This window comes from Vulpes lagopus, chromosome 15 (genome assembly GCF_018345385.1).
Source record: "Vulpes lagopus strain Blue_001 chromosome 15, ASM1834538v1, whole genome shotgun sequence".
Lineage (NCBI taxonomy): Eukaryota > Metazoa > Chordata > Mammalia > Carnivora > Canidae > Vulpes > Vulpes lagopus.
The window spans coordinates 5,529,881-5,557,454 of NC_054838.1; the positions used below are offsets into that span (position 1 = coordinate 5,529,881).

The 27,574-nt window shown below is 37.1% G+C and overlaps 1 protein-coding gene across 5 annotated transcripts in view; it reads right to left on the reverse strand.

Moving 5' to 3' along the window:
* The window catches only part of GAS2 (growth arrest specific 2), a 127,986-nt gene that overhangs the window by 49,895 nt on the left and 50,517 nt on the right, over window positions 1–27,574 (reverse strand). For all 5 annotated transcript variants that reach the window (XM_041730363.1, XM_041730364.1, XM_041730366.1 and 2 more), the window contains 3 exons: window positions 17,463–17,526; window positions 8,257–8,398; window positions 3,231–3,338 (listed from right to left, as the gene is read on the reverse strand). In XM_041730363.1, coding sequence (XP_041586297.1) covers window positions 3,231–3,338; window positions 8,257–8,398; window positions 17,463–17,526 — 314 coding nt within the window. The remainder of the gene's footprint in view (window positions 1–3,230; window positions 3,339–8,256; window positions 8,399–17,462; window positions 17,527–27,574) is intronic.

Sequence of the window (27,574 nt, forward strand, 5' to 3'; positions counted from 1 at the left end):
GAACTTGTTAACTCTGGCTCGTGTTGAAAAGAGTAGATCTAGAGTAAAAATATGAGAATCGTTTAAGAGTAAGGGAATCTTGTATTTATGACTTCCTAAGGGATGGTTTTTTACTGAGTTAGCATTTTGGTAATTGCGTTATCTTTAAGTCAGAGCTAAGTCAATAGTCCTAACAGCCTTAATTGACTCTAAATTGTTCTTTGCATGGACAGGTTCATTATGGCCATATGAACACACCGCTGCTCTCAGAATGGACAGAAAACTAGGAGATAAACGCTAATATAACATACCACGTATATTTCACTGTAGGTATGTTTTCTACGATAAAAATGTATAATTGCATCTACTTATATTATGTAGTAAATATGGCCACACCTTGCATCCTCTAAAGAGATATGGCAAATTTTAAAATATGCAAATGTTAAAAACGCAAACATAAGAAACACAGGACTGCGATGCAGAGACAGTGAGGCAGTCACTCCCCTTGTGTGTTTGAGATTCTGACTATAGGCACTTAGTACTTGAATTCAGGTGTTCAGAGCAAACTAAAATTACAATATTAGCAGCAACAACCATGTGATCACTTGAAAACCAATACCTCTAAGCATTTTTGAGTCATAACTGTCAGCTCCTTACAGTGAGTGCAGAATGACAAATATAGTCCAAGCCACAAATCAAAAAGTACTAGCCAAAGTGTATACGCATCAGTAAGGCTTTTTTAGCTTGTCCATTCAGCGAAGAGAAGAAATAGGGAGATAACATGTAATGAAAGGTGCAGATGGTCTTCATGTGAAATTTCAGCTCCTAAACTCAATAGAATGGAAGGGAAAGGCCTCTAGGGAAAACAGAGACAAGGAGAAGGACCTTTTAAAAATCAGTTTACTCCATCAGGGTGGGAATGGAGCCCTAGCAAGCTGAAGGATACGAATTTCAATGAATACATATTAATGGATATTTTCCTTTTTTGATAAATAGTTTTAGCTTCCAATTTATGCAGTGATATAGTAAGTTTCTTTTTAAAAGGATTGAAAAAAATGGGCCACTTTTAAAGTAAAACCTGTTGCAAAAAAAAAAAAAACCAGTATAAATTATCTGTGGACAGTGTAAAAAGAGAAAGGGTTTAGTACAGGTCGTTACTACGCCATTCTACAGTACTTGTCATAGCTGAGTGATCCCATAACTTGCTGGGCCAATCAGGGAATGATCATATTCCAGTTAATTCTCTTATTGCAGCTCACGTGGAACACCAGAAGCATGAAACTGAATGTGTGCAATATGTTACGCTGTGTTAACTGATATTAAATTCAAATGCTCTCACTCAGGACTTGGATGCAATTTTTTTTTAGCAAAGCAAATCTCAATTCTTCTATAAATAATACATGAAAAGATTTCACCAAAAGGAAACCATCTTCTTAACAGAAAAACAGAACATCAAAAAATACCTTAATGTCCAATATGATATAAATTTATATTTTTCATAAATGTGGATATCAAATTCTCTGACCATTAACTAAATATGGAAGACCTGACACAAACAACCATATGTGATATATATTCTTGCTCAAAGATATTAGGTTACATTATAGGGAGAAGGATCTAATTTATTAATCATGTGCTTGTCAACACTTCTATTATAAAAAGCAATAATTAAATAAATGAAGCCCTAGGTTTTGATTCTAGGCTCAATGGCCTAATATTCTCAAGAAGTCTGAGTCTCCAGAAAGGTTGATCGGAGAAAGGTCAACCTAGTAAAACTCAAAATTTTTTAATACAATTATTATTTTTTAATGTACAAAAGCAAAAGAAGGTAGCTTGGCAAAAATAAACACATACATAATTTTTGTAATAAAAACCAAGAGAATAATAAGCAAATACCAGGGCAACTGTCTATATTAGTGAGGCCATTCTTCTAGATTTTTTCTCAAGCCCCTAATCATTATATATCATTATATTTTTCTCATTGTCATTCCACAGCAAAATAGCAATTACTACCTGGAAATTTTTTTAAAAATCAATAAACATGGCCCTAATGTTAGATTAAAAAAACAAAATGATCAACATTATTTTTGAAGGCAAATTACAGTCAAACTTTTCTTCAACTAACATGTCGTAGAGCCTTAAAAAATTTGTCATATAAATAAGTGTCAGTCAAAAGTTGAAATTAAGACAACTTTACACTGACAAAATTTACACTCATCATTGATTTTGAGTATTGTTAAGAATTTTCATTGATGGTACTTGCTGCACACATTGAATCTGCTCTACCAAACAGATTAACAAGCAAGATATTTTAACTTATTCAAATGAAAGAATACAATTCCTTTGAACCATAAGCTGTTCCTCAGGAAATGACTAAGACTACAGTAGAAAATACTTATTAATTGCAGATTTCTAGGATTATATGAGTGCTATATTTTCATTTTCTTACGTTTGAAAAGAAGAAGCTTGGCCTTAGGAAATGTCACAAACTTATTTTGAGATCAAATTATCTTGATTATTAGCAAAAAAAGGATCACAAGTGAAAAGCATGAAATGTTACTTTGAGCCACTAATAACCTAAAACTTCTCATGATGTCTAGTCAGAGTTTTCATTAGTAAAGTGGACATTAATGATTGTAAAATGGACAGAGATCACCAGAGCATTCATTGGCACGCATCCATGCTTCATTATTCTAACCCAGAAAACGAAGTGAGAAATGGCCGTCACAACTTAACCAAGCCTTTGTAATGAGTTTGCATTCTCACTCTGGTTCATGACCCAAGCTTCTTGAAAAAAAGCCTTTTCAAATCATTTCAAAGTTACCAGGATCAACAGGATGATCATTTCTCAAACTTGGGATATGGAAGATCCAAGAAGAAAACTCTTTCTGTTTCCCGTGGGGTTTGGGGCCTTGGGGACAGGGCAAGGTGTCTAGTTCTTTTGAAACTAAATGCAACAAAAAAGGAATTTGGTTTCTCTTTTTCTCATTGCAGTTGATCTCTATGATCTGTTTGGCATGTGTGTTCATATATGTGTAAAAAGACAAAGACAGTTCTGTTTATTTAGCCCTCAGTAGTAATTATGTATAATATATTAACAAATGTTCATACCTCGTATCTTCAACTCCAACTGTAAGCAGCATAAGGGAAGTTCCTGCTTAGTGATGGGTCATATTTCCCCTGTAATTCCCAACTCAAGTCCTGAATAGTCTCATAAGGCACTAGAGAACAAGTGAAAAGTAAAACTTTACCCTAATGAAGAGGATCTTTTCTCCCACTCGGTATCTTCCTTGAGAGAGCCTCTCCACACAGAATTTGTTTGGGCATTTGCAAGGAGGATCTTCAGAAATTCGCTTCACCTAAAAGAAAAGAGCAGACAAGTTCAATTTTCCTTAATCAGGTTCCATTTAGATTAATTTGTTCCATGGGTTTAAAGGCCCCTGGACCATTAATGCTTTTAAATTTGTTCTAGATCAAACTATGGACATGATATGAGCACAGAAATATCACATTCAATCCTAACTAGGTAAAAGTCAGGCCCTGGGGGCATTTTCTGAAGGTCAATAACAGCACTAAGGCATAAGTTGGATGATGACAATAATAATAATGCTGGAGGATAATGATGAGCAAACCAATTGGCAGTATAGGAATAATGAGCTAGTTTCTCATTTGGGAAGAATTAAAAAGATCGTATGTGTTGCGTTGCCAAGATAAATATCCTGAAAGCTAGAATAGAATGTATGTTAACAGGGTACATTGTCCTCATTACAATGTTAGTGATATGAATCTTGCCATTTCTAAAATAAATGAGAATTAATTTTTCAAAAATGAGCCTACTATTTCATATTATTTTGAACTCTTAAGATTTCCTTGAGGAAGTCATCTCTTCTTCACCCAGAGTCACCCAGCATTTCTCCCCATCTCAGTAAATCTCACCTACCAAAACCTACTTCTGTGGCAATACCTGACAATGTACATGCTGTCTAGAATCCATGTGTGAATATTAGACTTCATTTCTATTTTATCCATCTCCTTACACCTTAAAAAATACATAATCTAAGTGAGATGCACACAATTCTTAAAAATAGTTGTGGCTCTTAGAAGATCATGAGTAGCCCATGATTTTAGGAATAAGTTTATATTTATGTTTTCCTGGGTTGAGAAGCTACCATGTTGTATCTCATGACTGCCCTCTGTTCAACCAACCAACCAACCAACCAGCCAAACCAGAACAATAATTCCCTGAGTCAAAGTTGCCATGGAAGAAAGATCTAAATAATGCATAGCATGCATTTGAGAAGCGAGATAGAGTTAGTTGAGATTCTACAGGAATACGCTTGGGCTCCCCTCACTCAAATTCTTTTTACCACAAAGAAATGGTTCCTGGAGTTTTTTCATTAAAGAAACTCAAAAAAAAAAAAAAAAAAAGGAAAGAAACTCAAACAGTCCCTTGATTCAATGTCTGACTTCAATTAGTAAAAACCATTGGGAAGAGTGACACATGCACACACTTGCATGTTGATGTGAAGGACTCAAGCACCTTGGTTTCCCTAGAATAAGAGAGGTTTTAGAAAGAACGGAAGCATAAGACACTAGAGGGAAAACCAGAAAGGACGGAGGAATTCGGAAGCAAAACTTACCTTAAGAACTAAACCATTAATGTCTCAGTGAAGATCAATAAAGAAGAACCAACACTACCGCTGAGGGAAAGAGAACCAATCTCAGGACGCAGATTGTCATCAGTCTTAGAATCCCTAATTCTTTCATTTTTTATTAAAGATTTTATTTATTTATTTGAGAGCGAGAGAAAGCACACAAGCAGGGGGAGCAGGAAAGGGAGAAGCAGGCTCCGGGAACTGGATGCAAGGCTCGATCCCAGGATCCTGGGACCATGACCTGAGCCCAAGGCAGAAAAAATAATAAAAAGGGCAGCCAGAGTGGCTCAGCGGTTTAGCGCCACCTTCAGCCCAGGGCCTGATCCTGGAGTCCTGGGATCGAGTCCCACATCGGGCTCCCTGCATGGAGCCTGCTTCTCCCTCTGCCTGTGTCTCTGCCTCTCTCTTTCTCTTTCTCTCTCTCTCTGTGTGTCTCTCGTGAACAAATAAATAAAAATAAAAATTAAAACATTAAAAAAAATAAAGAAGATCCTCTCGGAGAACTCACTATTGTCTCTGATATGGCAAAGTGCATTGCCACATTCTAGTTAGGGACTATAGTAAGCTATATTTCTCAAAGTAACATAACCATGGAATTCTTTTCCTCATGGGGCATCTGGCAGTGTGTCTGATTAAACATTATTTGAGAAATATGGATTTAAAGACTTTCAGAACATAGTATTCTAAGGAGGCAATAGTACAGACATAACCCAGTTCATACATTTCCTACAATCGATTAAAACCCCTAAACTAAACAGATAGTTGTGTTCCCAAACTCCATTTGGTAAGCGTCACAGGGGGTTTAAAGCCCTTTTGGAATCCCCTGCACTGTTTGCAGCAGAGAGAACAGGAGCTGGGGTAGAGGAACAGCCGCAGAGCGACAGCGCTGCCATCCTGAAGGGAATACCCAACTCATCACCTCCCCAGCTGCAGGACTGGCAAGACTCTCCCCAAATCCCTTCCACTCTTCGCACCACCTTCTCTCTCCCATCCTTTTACTCCCCTACTCGAGGATGAGGGGTGGCCACATGGGGGACAAGCTGGTGAAGAAAAGGACCCAGCTTCCTTCTAGCGACTGCACCAGGTTCATGTGAACAGCTTCGAGTGGCAACCTCCGCACCCTCTGCAAAGCCACAACCTTTGAGCCACAGCCCCACTGAGTAGCACACATATTTGCAGAGCACATGGCTCTTCCCGACACATGGAAAAAGGCAGAAGCTTTTTAAAAACTTGTATCACCTATACGGGTAACTTATCCAGGATGCCTGGTGTTGGATAGACACAGATGAAAGAAAATAAGATATGATCCTGTGATGAAGAACGGGCACTGATGCCCAAGAAAGCACGTACCTCATTAAATACCCACAAAACTTTGGGGGATCAAGAACTAGCTTGTCGGCTCTGCCTGGGATGAGAGACACTGACAAAAACTTCACATAGGAGGCTGTGCAACCTGAGTTCCAAAAGGTGAAAGAGGGCTCATAGGAAAGTTCAAATGGTGAGTAAGCAAGCAGTGTGATGAGGGAAGCCAGCATGGGAAAGCCAGGGTTAGGATTACCCGAGAAACCTGGGATCGGCATGGGTACATCACAGGCAAGAATAACTCCATGGGGTAAAAATCCAGGGAAGACAAAATGGGCCAGAACATGGAGGGCTTACGCAACACGTAAATGAGCTTGGGCGTTACCCCGGAATGCTGCAGGGCACCCCTGTAAACATTTTGATCAAATCTGAGCTGCATCTTTTGGCTGACCATTCAGGTAGCAATAATGTTCTAGTGGGAGAATCTGAAGGACAAAAAGTATCAAACAGCAGAAAGTGGTCTCATAATTTGCAAACTAAACAAAATAATAATAATAATAATAATAATTTGAGGGAGCACCTGGGCGGTTCAATCGGTGAAGTGGGGAAGCGTCCTGACTCTTGATTTCAACTCAGGTCATGATCTCAGGGTCGTGAGATGGAGGACGTCCCTCTCTCTCCCTGCCTCTCTCTGCCTCTCCCTGGTGTGTGCTCTCTCTCTCTCTCTCTCTCTCTCTCTCTAAGATAAATAAATAAAAATAAAATCCTTAAAAAATTTTCATTTGATTCAGTAATTCATTCATTAAAAGGCTAAGGGGTGACATTGGCCAGAACTCTGCCTATAATGCACTGGAGAAAGTGAACAGAGGTGACAGCTAAGAGGAGAAGGAGAAAAATCAAGTGTAGCAGCCCTAGAGGAACCCATTCCTAAGAAAGACTAAAGGAACATCTTATTCGAAAGTTAAGTTGAATCAGAAAAGCGTGACTGGCAGAGAAGGAACATTGTGCTCATCAATATATAAATAATATGCCTTTGCCTAGTGTTAAAACAACATGTCATTTAATTTCCTTACACAATAAAAGTGAAATAATATGACAAGCAAGACATCCTAAAAGAGTCCTTGACTTTAAAATCCTTGTAGATGGCATTGCATTAAAATGCCCTGCCTCGTCTTTAATTCCTGAGGGGATTGAACAAAAGAAACGAAATTAAATTGGTATTGGCTAAGAAGCCTTGACAAGCTAAGTTTAGGTTTGCTGCCCTCAGAAATGGCGATTCTCAGTCTGTCAAACTGTTGTACTTCTGCTTATCTGACTCTGCAAGACGGCCACAGTGTGACCCAGGGAAAAGCAAAGGGTGAGGCCATCTCTCTTCCACATCCTAGAGTCAGGCGGCCCCTTCCCAGCCCTTTGCAGCTCAGGGCCTAGAGAAGGAAGCTCTCAGCTAAGGGTCAGGGCTGCTTCTCAGCCTAATCTGTTCTCTGGGATTACGAGGGTACGTGCAAACATTCCCTAATCTGCCAAAGACCATGACTCAATTACTCTGCTAAGTAGAGGGCTGGGGATCCCAGACAGCAAAAGTGGGTTGGAATCGAAGCTCCTCTCCCTGCAGCAGGTGATTCGACTCCTGTTTCAGTTTTTTCTTTTTTTAAAGTTTTTTTTTTTTTAATTTTTATTTATTTATGATAGTCACAGAGAGAGAGAGAGAGAGCGGCAGAGACACAGGCAGAGGGAGAAGCAGGCTCCATGCACCGGGAGCCCGACGTGGGACTCGATCCCGGGTCTCCAGGATCGCGCCCTGGGCCAAAGGCAGGCGCCAAACCGCTGCACCACCCAGGGATCCCCTGTTTCAGTTTTTTCAACAAGAAATGAGCCCTATGACAAGAGCATTTGAAAACCAATGATGGGCTCTGGCCCATGGCAGGCAGGTGGCAAAGGGCAATTATGTTCTCTGTGGTATGTTTGTGTCCTCTTCTCCCGCCTCAGGCTTCTCATCTGTGAGACAAGAACCGTGAACCAAAACCATCAAGGTTGAGCTGTTTCGCAAAGAGAATTTTTAGGAAGTTAACTTGTAATCCTAAAATTGTAGATAGACTCAGTAGAGTCCAGTGACACTGAATTTGAAATGACCGGCTCAGTTCGAATCTCAAAACGACTACTTCTGTCGTTGTAGGACTACAGACTTTTTCATCAGACTTAAAAGTGAATTTCAGTGAAACTGCAATAGGTAAAGGTCAGACTGACAAAATATCGTGTAGAATGGGTTTTGAAGTCCAAAAACGACTAAGTGCTAGTAAGAAATTCAACCAATTGTACTGACCGCATCATCCAGGAGGTTCCCCGTACTCTTTTTTCCAGAAGACTTTGATGAAGGAGAAGGTGAAGGAGAAGGAGCAGAAAGTGTTTCTTCCTGTTCAATCTCTTTTTCCAATTTTATCAAACCAGGAGGCTCCACACCATACCTTTGAAAGACACCAGATCAATACACACGCATGACTAGTAACGGTACGTTTATCATATGTTACATTTGATCATGAACACCATAGGGCCAGACTGCTGACTGTTAAAACTCATTTTCTCTGGCACAGAAACAGTAAGTTCTTAAAACAGCCTCCTTTTAAGCAGGAAAAAAAAAAACACACAGATCTGATTTTGATATAGTTACATACACACACATATGTAGGTTTGGATGTATACATAGACACAGGAATAGACACCTGGACATATTAAGAATAAAAATACTCCACAGAATATATTGAGGCAATAACATGAATTATCATGCAAAATTCAGTCTTCAGCTTTTAGATTTACTAGCTTTGAGATTTGTAATTGAATCCCTATTTGGAACATGAGCGTGTTAAAGATGAAAATAGCAAACCCCCCAAAACAAACATCCTTAAATGATTTAACAGAGAAGAAATTCACTGTTAATGGTACACCCCCTCTGAGCCCAGGGCAATGCAGTGTGGGGTTACACACCTAGAAACAACATAATGAAAGCATGGATAGGGGCACAGTGAAGGAAAATGAAAAGAGAGGAAACAGAAATAATTTAGAATAACGATATGTTAAAAAGTATGTGTTGTAAATTATCAACACCATAGAAGTTCAAAGAGAGAAAGAGATGCAGTTGTTATTTGCATTCTTTACCTCCCATAATCATGTTTTTCTTAGGCTAAATTTAAAATTGGTTTGGTTTCTTGGATGGATATTAGTTTACCTAGGTGGAGAAGACCAAAGGTAATTCCAGACTTTGAGAGTTGTGAAGGGCCTTTGGGATCATCCGGTTATACTCTTTACAGAATAAAGAATTTAAAGATCCAGAAAGGGCACAGAATTGGCGAGAAGTAAGACAAAGATGCAAATCCAGATTTTCTGAATGTGGGGTTGAGGCTCTTTTTTTCCCTGACATTTTAATCAGGTGATTCCATGTTAGAAAGGAGGGGGAACAAGTCGTTTGGAAAGCTAAAATATAGGTAATGAATAATCTGCAAAGAAAATCATCTACATAGAGAGAACTAATAAGTACATGGTATGTCCACTACCTTAGAGTGAGTAATGTATTTAAAAGATCATTAAGGGGATCCCTGGGTGGCTCAGTGGTTTAGCGCCTGCCTTCGGCCCAGGGTGTGATCCCAGAGTCCTGGGATCCAGTCTCATGTCAGGCTCCTTGCATGGAGCCTGCTTCTGTCTCTGCCTCTCTTTCTCTCTGTGTCTCTAATGAATCAATAAAATCTTAAAAAATAAAAATAAAAATAAATAAAATATCATTAAATGCAAAAGCTTGGATTATCATCCCGTTCTAATGGCTTATTATGTTAACTTACATCATCAGACATGTGTTCAGGACACACTTCCAGAGGAAGCAATTTCCCCACCCTTGATGTCTTGTTCTGGTCAAGGGTGCTCAATTAGTTTAATCCCTGGCCTCTGTCTCTCATTGCTCATTCTTCTCCAACAAGATGAAGGGGTGTATCGAATTGTAGACTCTAAGACTCAGCTGAGCATGCTTGATTCAGTTGCCCCTCTTCCAGGAGGCAGCCCACAGGAAGGCCTCCAGAGGAAACTCCACCCTGTTCATTCTTGTTTGTAATTCGGTCGTTAATTGGCCTACTTCTGGAGGTCAAAGACACTAAGCTTGTCTGTCACCTTGGATCTTATCTGTAGTAAAGCTGATATTTGATGTTCCATCTGCAACTCTTTTATTTCATTTTCTAATTTTTCTTCAGAACTTAGAGGGTAAGGATGCATATTGTGTCAGATGCTCTTTGAAAGCTGAAAACGTAGAATTTAGTACAAAACAGTTTAGGCTGTCCTAACAGCTGAACAACTGCTTTTCTGAGAACTGACTCTAATGAACAGAATAATTTTTAGTTAAGTAAGTCATTAGCTAAAAGACCTAGGTGCCGTTCATCATATTTCTAATGTCTTCTATATATTATCCAGTTAATAGGACATAATGGAAACATGCACCTGACTGGAAATCTGTAACAGCAGAGACCACTGTCTAATTCACAGCATCCCAAGAGCTAGCATACATCCTGGCACACAGTAGGTACTTAAGAGCTACTGTGTGAATGAAAAAAATATCTCCTAGTATTATATGATGATGATTTGTGGTTCCAAATATGAATTTGGTTTCATTGTTCTGGATCTTTAATTGCACATCACTTTATATTTTAAGGTATTTACTTATGCATTTAGAGTGCACATGAGCAAGGGGGAGGGACACAGGGAGAAGGAGAGGGAATCATAAGCAGACTCCCCAGATGAGCATAGAGCTCATGATGGGGGCTCCGTCTCACAACCCTGAGATCATGACCTGAGCCCAAAGCAAGAGTCGAACGCTTAACCGACTGAGCCATCCAGGCGCCCCAAATGCTTACCACTTTAATAAGACATGTCAATATTACGTGCACATAAATGCTTTATCAAAAGTTTTCCCAGAAGATTTTAAACCCTATCCAAAACCAAAGCAAATACTTTTTTTTTTTCACCCTTTCTAGTACTTCATTAATTACACTGAACTCAACCCAGCATCTCACTACTGTTGACAAGTTCCAACAACACTCACATGGAGATTTGTGTATCATTCTTCCCCGAGGTAGACTTGAGCTCACTGTGCCATTAACCTGCTCTTTAAATTTAGCGAATCACTTAACCTCTAGAAGTCTGTTTTCTATCAGGAAAAGTAGAAAGGAAAATGGCCTGCCCTAGAAGTCTGATGTAATGGTTGGTGCGGGAGGTGGGGAGGATGTGGGAACAGCAACCACTGTTGGACCTCTTCAGTGTAACAGCACAGTTGGGCATCATGCAATGCATTATTTCTGAGCCTCCTTGTAAGTTCAATGTAAATGGGAATTCTAACTCCTGTGTTTTAATGTTATTAGAAGAAATTAAAAGAGTGCCCATTACATGCTCGGTACAGTGTCTAACACATGGCCTAGCCTCTGAAATTGCCGTGATAAGTGATGTATCAAAGCTTTTACCACTAAGAGACTGCTGCACTAACGTGCTTTTGCCAACGCTTTTTGAAAAATATATTATACCACCAAGAGAAAATAATGTAACGGCATGAAAATTAAGATGTAAAGTAGTAAGATTGCTACTGTTTATATTATTACTATTGTTTGTAACCTTTACAAAAGAACTTATTACAGGCCTTCTCTATACCAGTTTTCCTAGAATTATGGAACAGCAGAAATAACTCAGTGCTGGATGTAGCCAAGCAAGTTAGAAATTCAGCTTTGCCACTAACTCACTGGATGAACTTCAGCAGGCAACTGAAGTTTTTAATCTCCTTAGACTTCTTCGAATTCTTGGTCCATCAAGGTATAAAATTTTGTTATATTTAATATTCTTAAGAGAATAACACAAACTGAGCAGTGAAGCGAGAGGAATGTAACACACTAGAATTCACAGCCAATTAAAAGTCAATCCTAAGTAAAAGCATCGTATTTGAATGCATAAATTAAGCCAATTGGAAAATATGATTTCATTTGTAATTGTCGGTGGATTCAGGCCACCTCTCAGGAATACGGTGCATAATTTTTTCTTTTTTCTCTCTCCTCTTTTTTTTTTTTCAAAGTAAAAGAATTAGATGTTCCTAGAGAAACAACAGGCTTCACCATGTCTGCTACCAAGTTTGAGCAAACTAATGAAGTTTGAATGAAGTTGGTAACAAAGTCATCCATGGAAAACTTGCCCTGGAGAATTTTTCTTTATCTGGGAATGCTGAAAATTAGCTCTGCCACTGAACATAGAAAATCAACACTAAGCTCCAAATCTCTGCTTATATTGGCTTTTAAATACTTCAAGCTGCCTAAGGTAGAGTCAGCCAGCCCCAAAATGCACACTTAAATACGATTCATTGGCTTCCTGTCTGTCTGGAGATGTCAACAGGCTGTAAATCATGACATTCCCCTGGGGCTCAGGGCTCGCACCTGCAAGCCAACTTAGTCACCAAATAGGTCTTTTTTCCTACTCTCCAAAAGGCTGCTTCATTCTGGTTTCCATGATTAATTCTATACCACTTTGTCTGTAAGGTTTTCCCAAATCTATAGTGTTTTCTACTTCTTTCTGGCTACAAAATTTTAGAGTTTTAGGAGAGAGAATTTGTTGCTCTCACACTGAAATCAGGATCAAACTAAAGATAGCAAGAAGGTTGAATCCACTAAAACCAAACCCTCCCATCTGAATACCCCATTGATAGGAGAGTGGAGTGAAGAATGAAAGGGCAATGACTTTGGTTTTGTCTGATTGGAAAAAAAAATGCAACATGCTAGGGAAAGGGTCTTCTGGTTAATAACTTTGTGAAGTTTCTAGGAGTGACCTTTTCATTTTTCTGGCATGTGACACAATTTTTGAGATGTGTCTAGATGACATAATTGAGCTTCCAAACTGAGCCCTGAACTATAGAATTTACTCAAACTATTTAGCAGACTAAACAGACTAAGTACACTACTTAAGTAGACTTGAGTAGAGTTTTCAAACAAAAGACATCTGGGGCCTATTTCACTAGAGTTAGGGGGATACATTTTTAGAACCCCCCCCTCCTTTTTAAGGCAGATAAGTTTATAGATAAGCAGATAAGTTGATATTTAACAGACAGTTTATATAGACTCTTGCAAGATAGTTTTACTCCATTTCTATTCTGTTTTGAAGTAACTTAAAGATAGATTTACATTGGGAAGGAAATTTCACCCATGTGAACACATGTGATAGTCTTAGCAGAGTCAAATCCTTTAAATAGGATGTGTTAATTAATAAACCTTGTCGAAGAACAGTTTTATATTAAGCAACACTCTGTTAGGCTACAGATTGAAACGGGAGACAAGGGAAGATGTTCACCAAGTATATTTCTTTCAAATGGTCATAAATTTTGTTCAAAACTAAGGAAGTACCCAAAAATTAAAATATCAAAAGCTCTCCTAAGATATTAATTCTTGATTATGGCCCCAAATAAAAATATCAAAAGTTTTCAATTTTTAGCATAAAGCTGATCTTAATTCTGTAGTCTGAAAAAAGGCTGAACTCATAGGCAAAATTTTCAGCAATGAACATCAAAGCATTGTCATTAAAAAGATCTTTCGGGTTTTATTGTATTGACCTGCTTTTGCTGAGTGTTTTGCTTTTCAAAAGGAAAACATGCATATTTTACACTCAGAAACTGACATGGTTTCTGAAATATTAACAGTGGGATTTCACTCTCCAGTGATGATAGCTCTATTTAGTTGAAAATAAAAGGAAGTTTTACCCCTGAGAACAAAAAGTAAGTGGTCTCAGTCTCCCAACTCAGAACTCAGAGAGGCCCACAGCTCTCAAAGGAGCCTCGCTGAGTGTTCCCAGGCAGGAGAAGGCGGCAGACAATCAGCAACATCTTGAGAATCATATCTGAAGTGATGTTGATGCTTTTAAGACGACATTTATGTAACTTTAAGAAGTAAATGTTCAGAATCAAATGTAAAAAAAAAAACCCACATCATCTATCAGTGATTTTTAAAAATGCTCACAACTCAAGATTGTGCTGGGGATTTTGTTATGGTCAAAGCTCCTCTCCTGTGTATACGAAGTAATGTAGGGATTTCTAAGAGCTCTCCTCGAATCGCTTCTAGTTTTGGCTAATGCTGTCGTAACTCAACAATTTCTGGAGCCCTCTGTGGAGGAGTGGGGAAAGGAGGAAGCACAAAATAAAGACGCAGACATAGTTTTAATATCTTCAAAGAAATATTTAGGAGTAAAATTAGCTCACGTGGTTGAATTTTCCTTTTTTTCCCTTTAACTAATATGCTCTCACATACAGCTTAGGTAGTGAAATTTGGGCTTATAGGGTTTGTCTGTAAAGCACAGTTGAGCTTCCATTAACATTTTTTTTTTTTTAGAAAGATCTTCAAATGTGTACAGATAGAAAGTAAGTAGATGTTTATATTTACTTTATGCTGCACACGACAAAAACAACAGCCTAATTAATCTTGGCTTATTTTCCGGTTTTCAGCTTAGGTGTGCAATACTTCACACCACTCAAGTAGGTGAAGAAAATAAATAACAATGTTTACAAACTGAGCACTGTAACATAGGGGTTATCTTAATCCTTAGATCATTTCTTTGTGAAATTAGTAATTTTTTTTTAGATTTTATTTATTTATTTATTTATTTATTTATTTAACAGAAAGATAGGGAGAGAGAGAGAGCGCGTGCACATAAGCAGGGGGAGTGGCAGGCAGAGGGAGAGGGAGAAGCAGGCTCAGGGAGCCTGACGTGGGGCTGGATCCCAGGGTCCTGGGGTCATGAGCTGAGCTGAAGGCAGACACTTCGCCACTTAACCACCAAGTGCCCCATAATATTTTTGTAATATGAATAATTACTGCTTTAGCCGGCTCACATGGTCACAAGTGTGCTCAGAAATGGAGCAACCCATTCTTATCATAAAATAACAATGATGGTGATAATAATAGTCATCAGAGGATGATAATTTGGGGGGTTATGGACAGATTCACGACATAGATTGCAGTATGGTTTCACAGATGTATACTTATCTCCAAACTCATCAACTTGTATACATTAAAAATGTACAGTATTTTGTATGTCAATCATACCCAACAAACTGGTTAAGAAAAAGAAGAAAGAAAAAGAGCAACTCAGAATCTCAATTTCAAAATATCTGGGGGAAAAAAAAAAAACCCTCCACAAAAGTTGACATGATCCTTCACCATGAAAGGGGATTTCTAAAGGGATTTTGTCACTGGGTAGCATGTCTTCTCCTTTGATGACTCCATCACAGTTAGAAAGTCTAGTCGGCAGGATTCCTAATTGGTGCGTTCCAGTAATAAAAAGTGTAATTACAAAAAAATAAAATAAACCCAGAAAAGAGGCAAAAAATAAAAACTCTAAAGAAGAGGATAATGACGTCTCACGGCTAACTCTGCAGGTGGTGCAACCCCTTCTCCTTACCTGTCTATCAACGACTTTCAGAATTGCAACGCTGATTTGACTCGTATATTTAGATTTAAAGCAACAAAATGGAATGTGGCGCGTCAGAATATTCTAGCAGTATAATTAAAATAGACAACTTAACAAATAGTGTTCTGCACAATTTCCTGTTAAATAGGAACTCTAGACCACCCGTGTTTCTCTCACTCTAACATTTCAGTGGCAGTTACTCATTTATTGAGATTTCACTTTGTTGTGTTTCCTTCCCCCTGTGTTTTTAACCTTCTCCTTCTTAGGGGATATCTGTAGAGTCCTTGGTATTCTTTGGACTCCAGGTTGTCTGCCCCACAGCTCAGAAGCCCCAACACTGGGATCCCTGGGTGGCGCAGCGGTTTGGCGCCTGCCTTTGGCCCAGGGCGCGATCCTGGAGACCCGGGATCGAATCCCACGTCGGGCTCCCGGTGCATGGAGCCTGCTTCTCCCTCTGCCTGTGTCTCTGCCTCTCTCTCTTTCTCTCTGTATGACTATCATAAATAAATAAATAAATAAAAATTAAAAAAAAAAAAAAAGAAGCCCCAACACTGGGGCTAGAAGCAACTGATACCTTTGTCTTGCTCTCTCATAGAACCCAAGAAGGGGGCAGCACTGTAGGGAAGTGGGGTTGAAACAGCTGGACACTACAAGCTCAAACCAAGCCCCAGCAGTAGAGACCTGGTGGACAGAGGGCGAGGGGAGCCCCCCTCAAGGTCTTCCCACAGTATCTGGGAACAATATGGGAGAGAACAGGGAAGCCTCCAAATGTCTCAAATTGGCTTTTCCACTCTGAGTGAAGCCTCAATCATCTTTGAATTTGAAATTTTTTTAAAGACTCTTCCTTGTATCCACTTATTGTGGTAAAGTAAAATCCACACCTGATGTACAATTTGTTGAAACTATGTTGGCTATCATGTTTTACAGAACTTGGAGTTACTTCTGATTGCAGGTGGATTTTCCACTGGATCAAAAACAACGACAAAAAAATCAAACCCACATCTATTCACCGGCAGCAAGCTTTCTACCCATTGCTGTAGTTTGCTGGTGTGTATACTTCGTATTTTCTTTACTCTGATTTTCTACCCAGAGCTGGCTCTCACTTATCTTATTGGCTCATCTGATCTCTATCTTAAAAATATACCTAGATCTAGATGAAAATCATATAATTAATTCTGATTTTTTTAAAATTTTTATTTTGAATCAAGACTTCTTCATCCATTTATAGCCTCATTTCTAAATCTTTGGGCTTCACAGGGCTGTCAGAAGTTCTGCTTGGTCATTTGTCAGATAATAAAATATAAAACATGAAACCCAAACAAGTCAGCTGAGGTAATAAAGCCCCTTTCTCTGCCTATTTAGCTATGATTATGACCTTTACAATTACTTCTTTTTTCCGAGAACAAAATGATTCCAAACATATCTCCACATATGAAGGATAATATTCTACTTCTTTCTCTAATTAAAATAGAAAGGATAATTTAAAAACTACCCCCCTACCCAGAAGTAGAAGCTAAAAGACATGAGAGATGGGATGCTGGGTGAGGGAAAATGAGAGAAAAGGAACAAGAGAGGATACAAGTATTACAATTATTAAATTTTAATACATTTATTAAATATTAATAGATGATATTAGGGATTTTTTAAAGAATTAAGTTATAAAGAGTAAACAGGGAGAGAAGAGGTAAAGGAGTTGGAAGAGAGAGAGGCATAACGGGAATAGACTTCAGTGGAAAGAGTAATTGTCACACACAACTTCGTGTATAAGACACCTACCCCCATCACCCCCCCAAGAAAAGGTTGGAGGGAAAATGTATTAGATTAGATGACAGGCTTTTGGTAAATGCTCTCTAGACGTCGTGGCTTTGACAAGATCGCGGTGCTAAGAATATGGGTGGCACGCTTTTAGTGTGAACAACCGCTCTTGAGATGTTTGTACTGATTATATTAGAAAAAGTAGCTTCTCAATACGCAGGTTAAATTAGCAATGAAAAGCCAGCAAGCTTTTCAGTTACTTCAGTGCTGAGATGGTCCACGTCTTGACATAGTGGCAGCGGTGTGACCTACCTGGCTGCAATCCGGCCAAGCTCTAGCAAACAGAGACACACTTCTCTGGGTTGCTTGTGGAGGACTGAAAGACAAGACAGAGGTTGACACCTTTACAATAGAAGGGATTGTAAAGCAGCTCAATAGTGAACAGGCTTGCCAATGACCCCTCATCCCTCATGCTTCCAGTGAATGAGCTAGTCTTCATTCTCACCTTCGCAGAAACCATCCCATCCCTGCGCTCTACTAAAGTCTTGAGGCAACTTTCAAAACTCTCTGCCTAACCTCACTTCTCAAAGTCACGAGTCCCTGGAAATCTCTCCCTGAGTAAATCTCATCCTGAAAAATGCTTTCTTTTAGTAGGTAATATTAGTTAAGTCAATACTGGAAAACGTGTAGCTGTCATGATGACATAAATGGTTGATGTTTTAAGATACATAGCACACAGTAGACTATGGAGCAAGACTGGACTTTGCAAAATCCCGAGTCTATCTCCACCAGTGATTTGCGCAGAAATAATGCAATGAATAAGGATAAAAATTATACACCACAGCCCTTTGTTATCCTCCAAGCAAGGACATCAAAGAAGATGACATCAAGTGAGACTCTGAAACTTGATGTCCTCTCCTAATCAAATCTGGTTAAATGATACTTTAGAAAGACATATCTTAAACTGAATGGATTTGTAAATATGTATCAATATATAGCATCAGCCAGCTTTGCCCCTAAAAAGAGCAAGTTAGAAGACTCTTCTTTGTATTGATCAGATTCTAATATAATCTGATGACTTCATAAATCTTGCTTTAGGGCAGCCCAGTGGCTTAGAGGTTAGCGCCACCTTCAGCCTGGGGTGTGATCCTGGAGACCTGGGATGGAGTCCTGCATCGGGCTCCCTGCGTGGAGGAGTCTGCTTCTCCCTCTGCCTGTGTCTCTGCCTCCCTCTCTCTCTCTCTCTGTCTCTCTCTCTCTCTCATGGATAAATAAAATCTTTAAAAATAAAAATAAAAAATAAACCTTGCTTTACTAATTGCTCTGGACACATTCAGTAATGCTGACAAATCATACTTGCATTTGTTGAGCCTACCAAAAATGTATGTCCTGCTTATATTGCCCTCTTTTTAACCAAGATTAGAGAATTTTTAGAATATTGTCATATATGACATCTAATAAAGCCAATAGATATTGAAAAAATATATTGCATTGAGAAAGGTCTTTACATAGACAATATCCTGATAAAAGAAAATACTAGCTTATTGATATCTTATTGATAAATTTTAAGAGAAATAGGAATATTGCTTTAATTGTTAAAGATAGACTCATGTAATAATTCCACTTCCCAGCATTATTCTATTCCTTTAACTTAAATATCTAATTCTTTCACTCCACAGATCATGGTAGTGGCAATATTTGGTCCACTGATACCAGAATGGAATTTGTTAGGAGTTTATGGTGAATAAAAAAGAGAAATTTCCTTGGACTATAAAAGTATATAATTGGCTTTAAACGGACACAATTTTATTATCTTGTTATAAAATGTCACCTTTAAAGCTTACAAAATAAATTCTATTCCCAGCAGCAATGCTCATTAAAATAGAATTATGGAAAATCTCAGTTACAGAGTATTTCAATTCTTGGTAATAGAAAGTTTAGTTTTAGCTGACCTTTAGTGAATTCATCTAATCAAGGAGCCTAAAATTATTTCTAAATACAGGATCTCAAAATGAGGGTATTTAATAACACCAATTTCAAGTGCACTACTGGTTGACTCTGGCTAGAAAAACTTCACAACTTCATCAAATCCACTTCAATGCAATATAACTTACGAACTGTAATATCACATAGGCATCAATTTCAAAAAAAGAATAACAAACATCACAAAACGGAAGCAAATGACAATCAGTCTTTCTGTCTAGATAATCAATTCTTTCCGATTCTGCCCTTTAAAAAAAAAATCTTATCCATGGAACAAAACAATAAGCAGGAATTTTGAGTGGAAAAACAAATACATAAAAACTGAGGAGAGGAAGATTTGTTTAGGCCCTCATCTTCAGCGAAAGCTGTGTGAAGCAAGTGGCTACAGCTCTGCAAGACCTGAATACAATCTCATGCATTCCTTGACAGAAACAGTGTGAAATTTTAAAAATTACTAGTGAGTTGACCAAATTATGTCAATGTGCAGTCAATAGCCAACTATAAAAAGCAGGGTCTGACCTAAGTATAATGATTCCTTAACCAACTCATTATACATATAGTTTGAGGACTATATAAGCATTGGAATAGACACATGTTATAGAAAATAAAATTCATCCTGAAGAAAAACAATAAAGCAGATAATAAGGACAAAGTGATATGTAAGACACATTACTACTGCGTACTTCTTTGCTTCCTCAACTGAGCCATCAACTTAAAACGGCTTTGGCATGCCCAAACTCAAACATTGAATCTATCATGGACTCATTAGAAAATCAATTTTGGCAAACTAAAAAGTAATTGCATGATTCTTCATTTTATATCCTATAAAATTTAAGAGAAATTAACCTCTCCCTCAGCATTATTTCTTAGGAATGACTAATAGAATAATAATATTTTACATATCAATTTTCTTGGAAATATTATTTTTCATAAAGGAAAAAAATTGTTTCAAAAAACACCCCCGTGTTAGTGTCTCACACATTAATGGCTTTTTAAATAGCAGGTGTATTATGTCTGGCTCATAATGACCAGAAAACGCTACAAAAAAACAAACTCATGACTGTGAGCAATGAATGAGTTGAATCTGTAGAGGTGCATGACAATCATCTGGTGATGATGGTAGTTGTGACAATGAATAAGCTAAATACAGACTAAAATCTTACCTAATGTCTTAAAAAAATAATGACAATGTTTATTTAATTTAAAAACAAATACTCTTGCCTATTGCTATCTCAAAAAATTCAAGAGTCTTTAAATAGCATCTAAATTTGCCAAAGAGTTGACTTTGTTTGGTTTTTGCACTCAACCAAGTTCTAAAGTTAATAGAGTACAGTGGCCATGGGATTCAAACCTCAAAGATCTGGGTGTGAGTATTAACTCTAAGGCTTACTGGTTGCATTATCTTGGGAGGTTATTCTATAAAATCTAATTTTTCTGAAGAGAGACAAAAGCGTATACCTTGCAATGTTTTGGTGAGGATAATCAAACAGAATAATATTTATTCTTATTCTTAGCACATTGTATGGCACATAGGAAAGACTTGCCCAAGGTTAACTTGATTATTTTTTAAATTTTTTATTATAAATTACTTAAGATTGTCTTCATTCAGCTTAGTCGATAATAATTAGTTTATTTTTTTTTTTCTAAAACATTTTTCCGTGTGTAGACCAATTAGGTCTCAGTGCCTATACTAAGCACTACAAAAACTCTGGAATAAAAAAAATTACTGCTTGTATAATATGCATAATTTAAAGCAGTCCAATTATAATGAGTATATATTAAATATTTTATCATTTATACTATATCGGAGACCACTAATTATAAATCAATCTAAATCAAGTGCCAGTTTAGGCCAATTTAACCAGCACATACAGAAACATAAAGCAGATATTCTACAGCTACCACAAGTTTGTGCTAAGTATAAGGCTTAGGTAACAATTATATTAAAATGTGTCATTTTGTGAAATGGCAAACACCTTACCATTAATTTTCCTGGCTCTGAGAATACAATAATTTAGATGAGTCCATCTCTAATAAATTACTTAGGTGGATTATGCACTATATATTTTAGAAGATCAAATAATTGAGTGCTTGTCTTTGTCAGAATGATTAAAAAGAAAACTTTTAGTCTATTGCAATTGAACTAAAGCCTTTTTATTGAGTCATAAATATACTCAACTTAAATCATTTTAATGATTCATCTTTTCATTAAAAAAACAAGAAAACTTTTACTTATACTAAAGTTTACAGTAGAAAACATTTTTTTTCACTCTATCACTGAAACATTCATATGGTCTTTTGCTTTGAGTTAGAAGAGAGGATTGCTTGCTTTCTTTGCTCTAAAAAATTCTTTTTGAAACAAATAAAAAGCTCTGCTGTCGATGGTAGTTATTATGCAAAAGGATTTATCATTGGATTTTTTAAAAATAATCAAAGCCATCTCAAAGAGAGGCATAATGCAGAACACCTCTGGGGACAGTAACACAGATCCCTATTCAAAAATATGTGACAAGAGACTCAATCGTATAACCTAGATTCTATAAAAATCTCATGGGCATCAAATGTCAAATGGAGTGCTGCTAGCTCCAGGAATAGAAAATGAGGTCTTCCACTAAAGCAAAGGGTAGAGTTTCAATGTCACAATTTTGCAAGGATAAAATGCATTCAACCATAAATGTATAATTTAGCTAAACATATTAAGTTTTAACACATGGGCAAAGAAATGAAAGCATGAAAAGCTGTAATGCCTATTTGATATCTATACAATAGAGACTACAATATTCACACTGGTTTTGAAGGAAACAGGTTTTTAGATTTGTATTTAGGAAGGAAATTTGAAAAAAAAAATATTTTTAGCTGGATATCATTGAACTATGAAAGTACCATGAATTAATAGTTGTCTATCTTCCTAGAATAGAGAACAAGTTCAAATACTCAGAAAGAAAGAGTGGTATGATAGAAAATACAACCCAAGGATGGGTTCTAGTCGAGGCCGTATAATTGTTCATCTCTCAAACAGGCATCTTGCCTTCTACTTACTCTTCCTTATGAGTTGGTTTTATGGTTAAAAGTACTTGGTACACAAGACAAGCACTCAATAAATGTTACTCCCTTGGTACATAAGTGGGGTCCACTGACCAGCAGCTCTGGCCTCAGTGGGGAGCTGAATAAAAATACAAATTATTGAGTCCCTCCCAAAACTTATTCATCAGAAATCTCCACTTAAACAAGCTCTCCAGGTGATGAGTATGTACTTCAATGCTGGTGAAGAACTGTACTAACCAATGCTGCGTATTATAATAAACATCAGTTATGATTCCTCTACTTTGTTAAAAACATTCAAATGTGCCCTGCAAATGTTTCAGATAAAATGTTTCAGATAATAGTTGGTGATGATGATGATGAACAGAAGGAAAATAATTCATGCTTTGGATTAGGCCTTAATGAGTATCATGGGCTCCTGCCTAGGATTAATAAGGTACAAAAGATACTTCCCAAAAAGCGAAGGGCTAGTCACAAACTGCTCCCTATATCATGTCATCCCTGGTAAGACTCCTGCAGAAACCTTTGAGTTTCAAGGTAAGAGGCAATTTAGGGGCCTTAAAACTGATCTTGGGGAGGCTAACGAGAAGAAAAGGCAAAGAAGCTCACCAGCTCATGAATGATGAGTGTGTGTGTATCCAGATTTCTCAGAACCACCAGTCACATTTAGAATAGGCTATAATAGACATATATTCAGGTAAACAAGAATATTCACTTATATTCTCATCAGTTATGGAGGATATATAGAATAAAATGTAGTTAATTGCCTATGCCACTAAGTTGGGAAATGTCCTGGAACAAGTAGTGCCCTTCCTTTCTCCAGACCCAAATCTTATGTTAAATTAATAGATAAAGCCACAAATACTCAGAACAGCAATAAGAGGCAAGAATCTTTTCTAATTTGGTTTATGTTTATGTTTTATTTTTCCTCCTGCTTGAAATAATCATATGAACTAAAATTATTCAAACAGAGCATAACTTCCTATAACACAGGGGCATGATCCCTGGAGGTAAATGGAGCAGAATTCAAATTCCAGCTGGGCCCTTGAGAAGTGGACATGGGGAAAGTGATTTAATTCTCTGGGTTCCAGCATTCTCATTTATGAAATGATGATTGTTGGAGGAATAGATACGATAATGTGTGTGCTACTTGGTAACCATTATTGAGCACATAGCTACTATTATTGAATATTGTGCAGCAAAAATTTGATTCTGGAAAAGCTGGAAAGCCATCCACTTCCCTCATTCAACTCTGCCTCCATTGAGTCTTGATATGATTATCATTCCAGGGAGACATTTAGCCCTCAATCAGATTCTATATTGTTTTCTCCTACATTTGCTCTGGCATATGGCAAATGGCTAAATTTGGGAAGAATATCTGAGTTCAAAAGTAAAAAAGTGAATCGAGATGCCAATCAATCAACTTTAAGAACAAGTGTTAAAAAAAACTAAAGTCTAAAATAAATTGTCCCTGGTAAAGAAACTGAATATGAATAACCCAAGTGCTGACTCGGTATTTTGAAATTGCTGTCCCATACTAATAAAAGTAGCATAGCTTTTTTTCCACAGAAATACTCTAAGAGTCCTCAATACAAACAAGAAATGACTTATCAAACACTGGAAGGTAGGCAGAGATTTTTTTTTCTGACATATCAGGTGACTTTAAAGTATAAAATAGAAAACACTGCTTACAAATCTACACATAATCCTTAAGTTTCGGCAGCAACACCAAACTAATACTGCAGCTAGATCAGTGCTTGATCAATGTTCAATAAAACAGAGGATTTTGTAAAAACTGCTCATCAGAGTCATGCATCAACAGGAGACAGTGCCACACAGCAAACACGAACACAGAAAATAAAAACAAAGAACAAATCACACACATTTGCATGCTAGCACAGCAGAGAGCAAACCCTTTTCTTGCTGAGTAGATTCTTTCTCTGAGAAATAGATGAAGAATAGTCACTGGCCTCCAAATCCTACAATCATCCAATAACATCATGATATTGACACAATTAGAGCAAATAAAAATTATGCATTTTTAAAGTATTTCCCTCCCATCCCTTTTTCTTCCCCATCTCCCAGCTCACCACAACGCGTACAAATTAAATAACGTAAACAAGCTCGGGGAGAAATAATTATATTTGACAAATTTCCAAATTAGTACACTAACGTAAATTACAAATAATCCTCGACAAAAGAATATCACTAATTGAAGGAAAGAGTTTCTTACTTAAATTATCTTAGATTCATATAAGAACATCAACTTTAGGATTCATTACTCAATTTTTTAAGATTGAGAATCAATCATAGAGTTTTGGTCTTAAATGATAAAAAATGAGCCAAATCAAAATATTCAGCATTATGTTAGAATAGGCTATTAAAGCATTTAACCTTGGAAAAATATACATTTACTATCAGGAGGAATATTGATACATTCTATTAACTTTTATACTTCTGTCAAACTGAAAACAGAAATACTTTCACACCTGGAGTCTTCTAAATATTTTTATTTTTTCTTCACCATTAAAAGTAAAGTTCACTTCTTTTACAATAATTTTTGGGGGAGCGTTTTGCCTTTAGGCTGATAAACCACATACTATTATATTCAAGGAAACATTCATGTTCATCTCTTTAACCTAAAGCATATCCTAAACATTTTTAAGGAATCCAGTGAAACCAATTACAAAATATGGAAAAAAAAAAAAATCTCCGTTAGTCACTGATAATCAGCCTGGTTTGAACAATGGGGGTTGTGGCTGAGCAGGACGTGTAGACCCGAAATGTTAAGCATGTTCCACAGAGCACACAAAGGTCCATGTCATCTGTTCTTATAGTGGCATCAAAGTCTATAATCCCTGGAAATGTCAGTTTAACCTCAGTAGTGCAAAATAGCCATTATAACTCTCACTATGTAAAATTTTACATCAACAAATAGCTATCTTCTATGCAAACTGGTTCAAATTGTATCTTAATATAAATAAAATTAATTGTTCGTGCTTCACATTACATGCCACACCTGTTTTGCTGTCCAAATTTTGTTGATAATGGAAAAAGAAAATGATACAATTTACGGCGTAATTACTATTTATCTTTCCTTCAAATTCTGAATATATTTTACTGTTACTTACTAGATATAAATTTGCAGCCTCATGTTCATAGTATAATGTAAGTTTTCTATTTTATTTATTTATTTATTTATTTATTTATTTATTTATTTATTTATTTTTAGTTTTCTATACTCTTAAGTAGTCTAAAGAATATTACTTTTGGTTGGTATCCACGGATGACTCTAGTTTAAGATTCCACTAAACGTCATCGATTCCATTCATTTCCATTTGTTTTACTATTATAAAAAAACATTTCAGTGGACATTCTGGTGCCTGCCTCTACTTATTTCCTTTGAATAAACTTTTAGAAGTACACCAGTTTGACAAAAGAACATGAACACTTGTGAGGTCATTGATACATGTCAAATTGCCCTCTAAGGAAGGCATACCAATTTCTAGTTTTCTTCAGCAATGTATAGAAGATCCTATTTTCCTAAGTACTGAACAAAAAATGTTTAATTTTCTTAATCTCCATTAATTTTTATAGCTTTTATTTTCATTAATTTACTGCTAAAATGTCCAGCATTTTCATATCTTTATTAGATATTTCTAAGTCTTCTATGACGAGGCTGTTCACGACCCTCATCCATTTTTCTATTGACTCATTTTGGAAACACTATTCAGGATATAGTGAATTTACGATCTGAGACTTGACATTTCACAGAGGAAAAATTATCAAGAATTTCGTAGAAGATAAACTACGGGTTATACTCTGTGTGAGATTGTATTGTGTGGCCTCAGAAGTTATCTGCCAAGAATCAAAAAAGGTAAGAAACATGAGAGAAGCATATGGAATGGGGTGCGATCCATACTCCCCAGTTCATCCCTGGCATACCTTCCCCACCACTGAGATTTCTCGTCATTAGCCGTTGGGGAGAGAGGACAGATTGAGTGAGTTGTGAATCAAGATCCCCTTGCAAATAACCGTACAAAAAAGCACTGCAACAGAGGGGAGCATATCAGTTGCCACAAAGATAAGAATGCTTTATGCAGGCAAAGACCTTTGAACAGCTAAAGACAGAAGCCTCTTGATACACACTCGGTACAGTGATCTACTTTATCATTCACTCAAACAGATTTTTCCCCTTCATCGGGGCATCTTTTCATTTTATTTGCTGTTCAAAACACTGGGACACAAAGGATGCACTTCATCTTGTGTGCTACTGAAATGAAATCTTGAGGTAGGAAAAAAGAAAAACCCTTGTCCTAAATTCCCTTTCAAAAGTGAAGTGTGAAAAGACATCAAGCAGAGTACACAGTGTTATTGTTGCAAGAAAGTCAATTCTGCAATACAGAGTCCAAGGCCATCAGCAGTGACTCAATCACTTCCTTACCTACAGTGAATAATAAGAAAAATCCAAGAAGAAAGGGTTCCACTCGGGGAAATGGAATTTCTCGTTGTCCTTCCTCTTGATTATCATTAGCATCTACGGGCACAGCTGTTTCCTTTCTCTGAATAATCCTAAAGTCAATGCTATAATATTGGCTCCCTTCTTCTCTCTCCACAGGGCCTATTACACCTCACCTCGTGTCCTATTCTGAGCAGCAGAAATCTCAAATCTGTCTTTTCACTGAGCAGCAAACCAGAAAGCCTAACTATCTGCTTTAGTTTGGTGCTGAGTGGATTAAAAATTACTTGAAAACTTGGTCTCCTTAAACCTTCTTGGATATATAAATACATCTTAATTGCAAGTTATAAGCTAAGTTATAATATAGACGATAATTAAAATGAAAGATGTTTAAACAAAATACTCAGTAGCAAGAAAAAAATACTCAGTAGCTATCATGTATGAATTATCTTGGACTTTCTTTTTATAAAGTCAGGGTTTTTTTTTTTTTTTTTCCAAACAGAGTGAAGAACTAGGCCATCTCAAAGTTCATCCTGACATAATTTTATATGCTGCAAAGTATGTATTTATATACCAGGGCCATTATTATACAGTTGCTTTAGGCTTTATTGTTTCAAGATAAAATGTATTACTTATCTGAAGGAGGTTTTAAAAAGCCATCCAAGCCTCTTGGTTTCCAGCTGAAAGTTTTATAGGTTCAACTAACAAAAGAACTCAGAGGCAGTGAGAAAATTGAGATAAGATCCTATTCCCACTGACAGCTTCTAGTCACCCACCTTGGCCTATGGTGGGTGCTTCGTATTTTTGCCTTTTTCAACATTTTATGTAAATTGTAGTTAGTTACTACCTAATGTAATATCGGCTTCAGGAGGACAATTTAGTGATTCATTACTTACCTATAACCCCCAGTGCTCAACACAAGTGCCTCCCTTAATGCCCA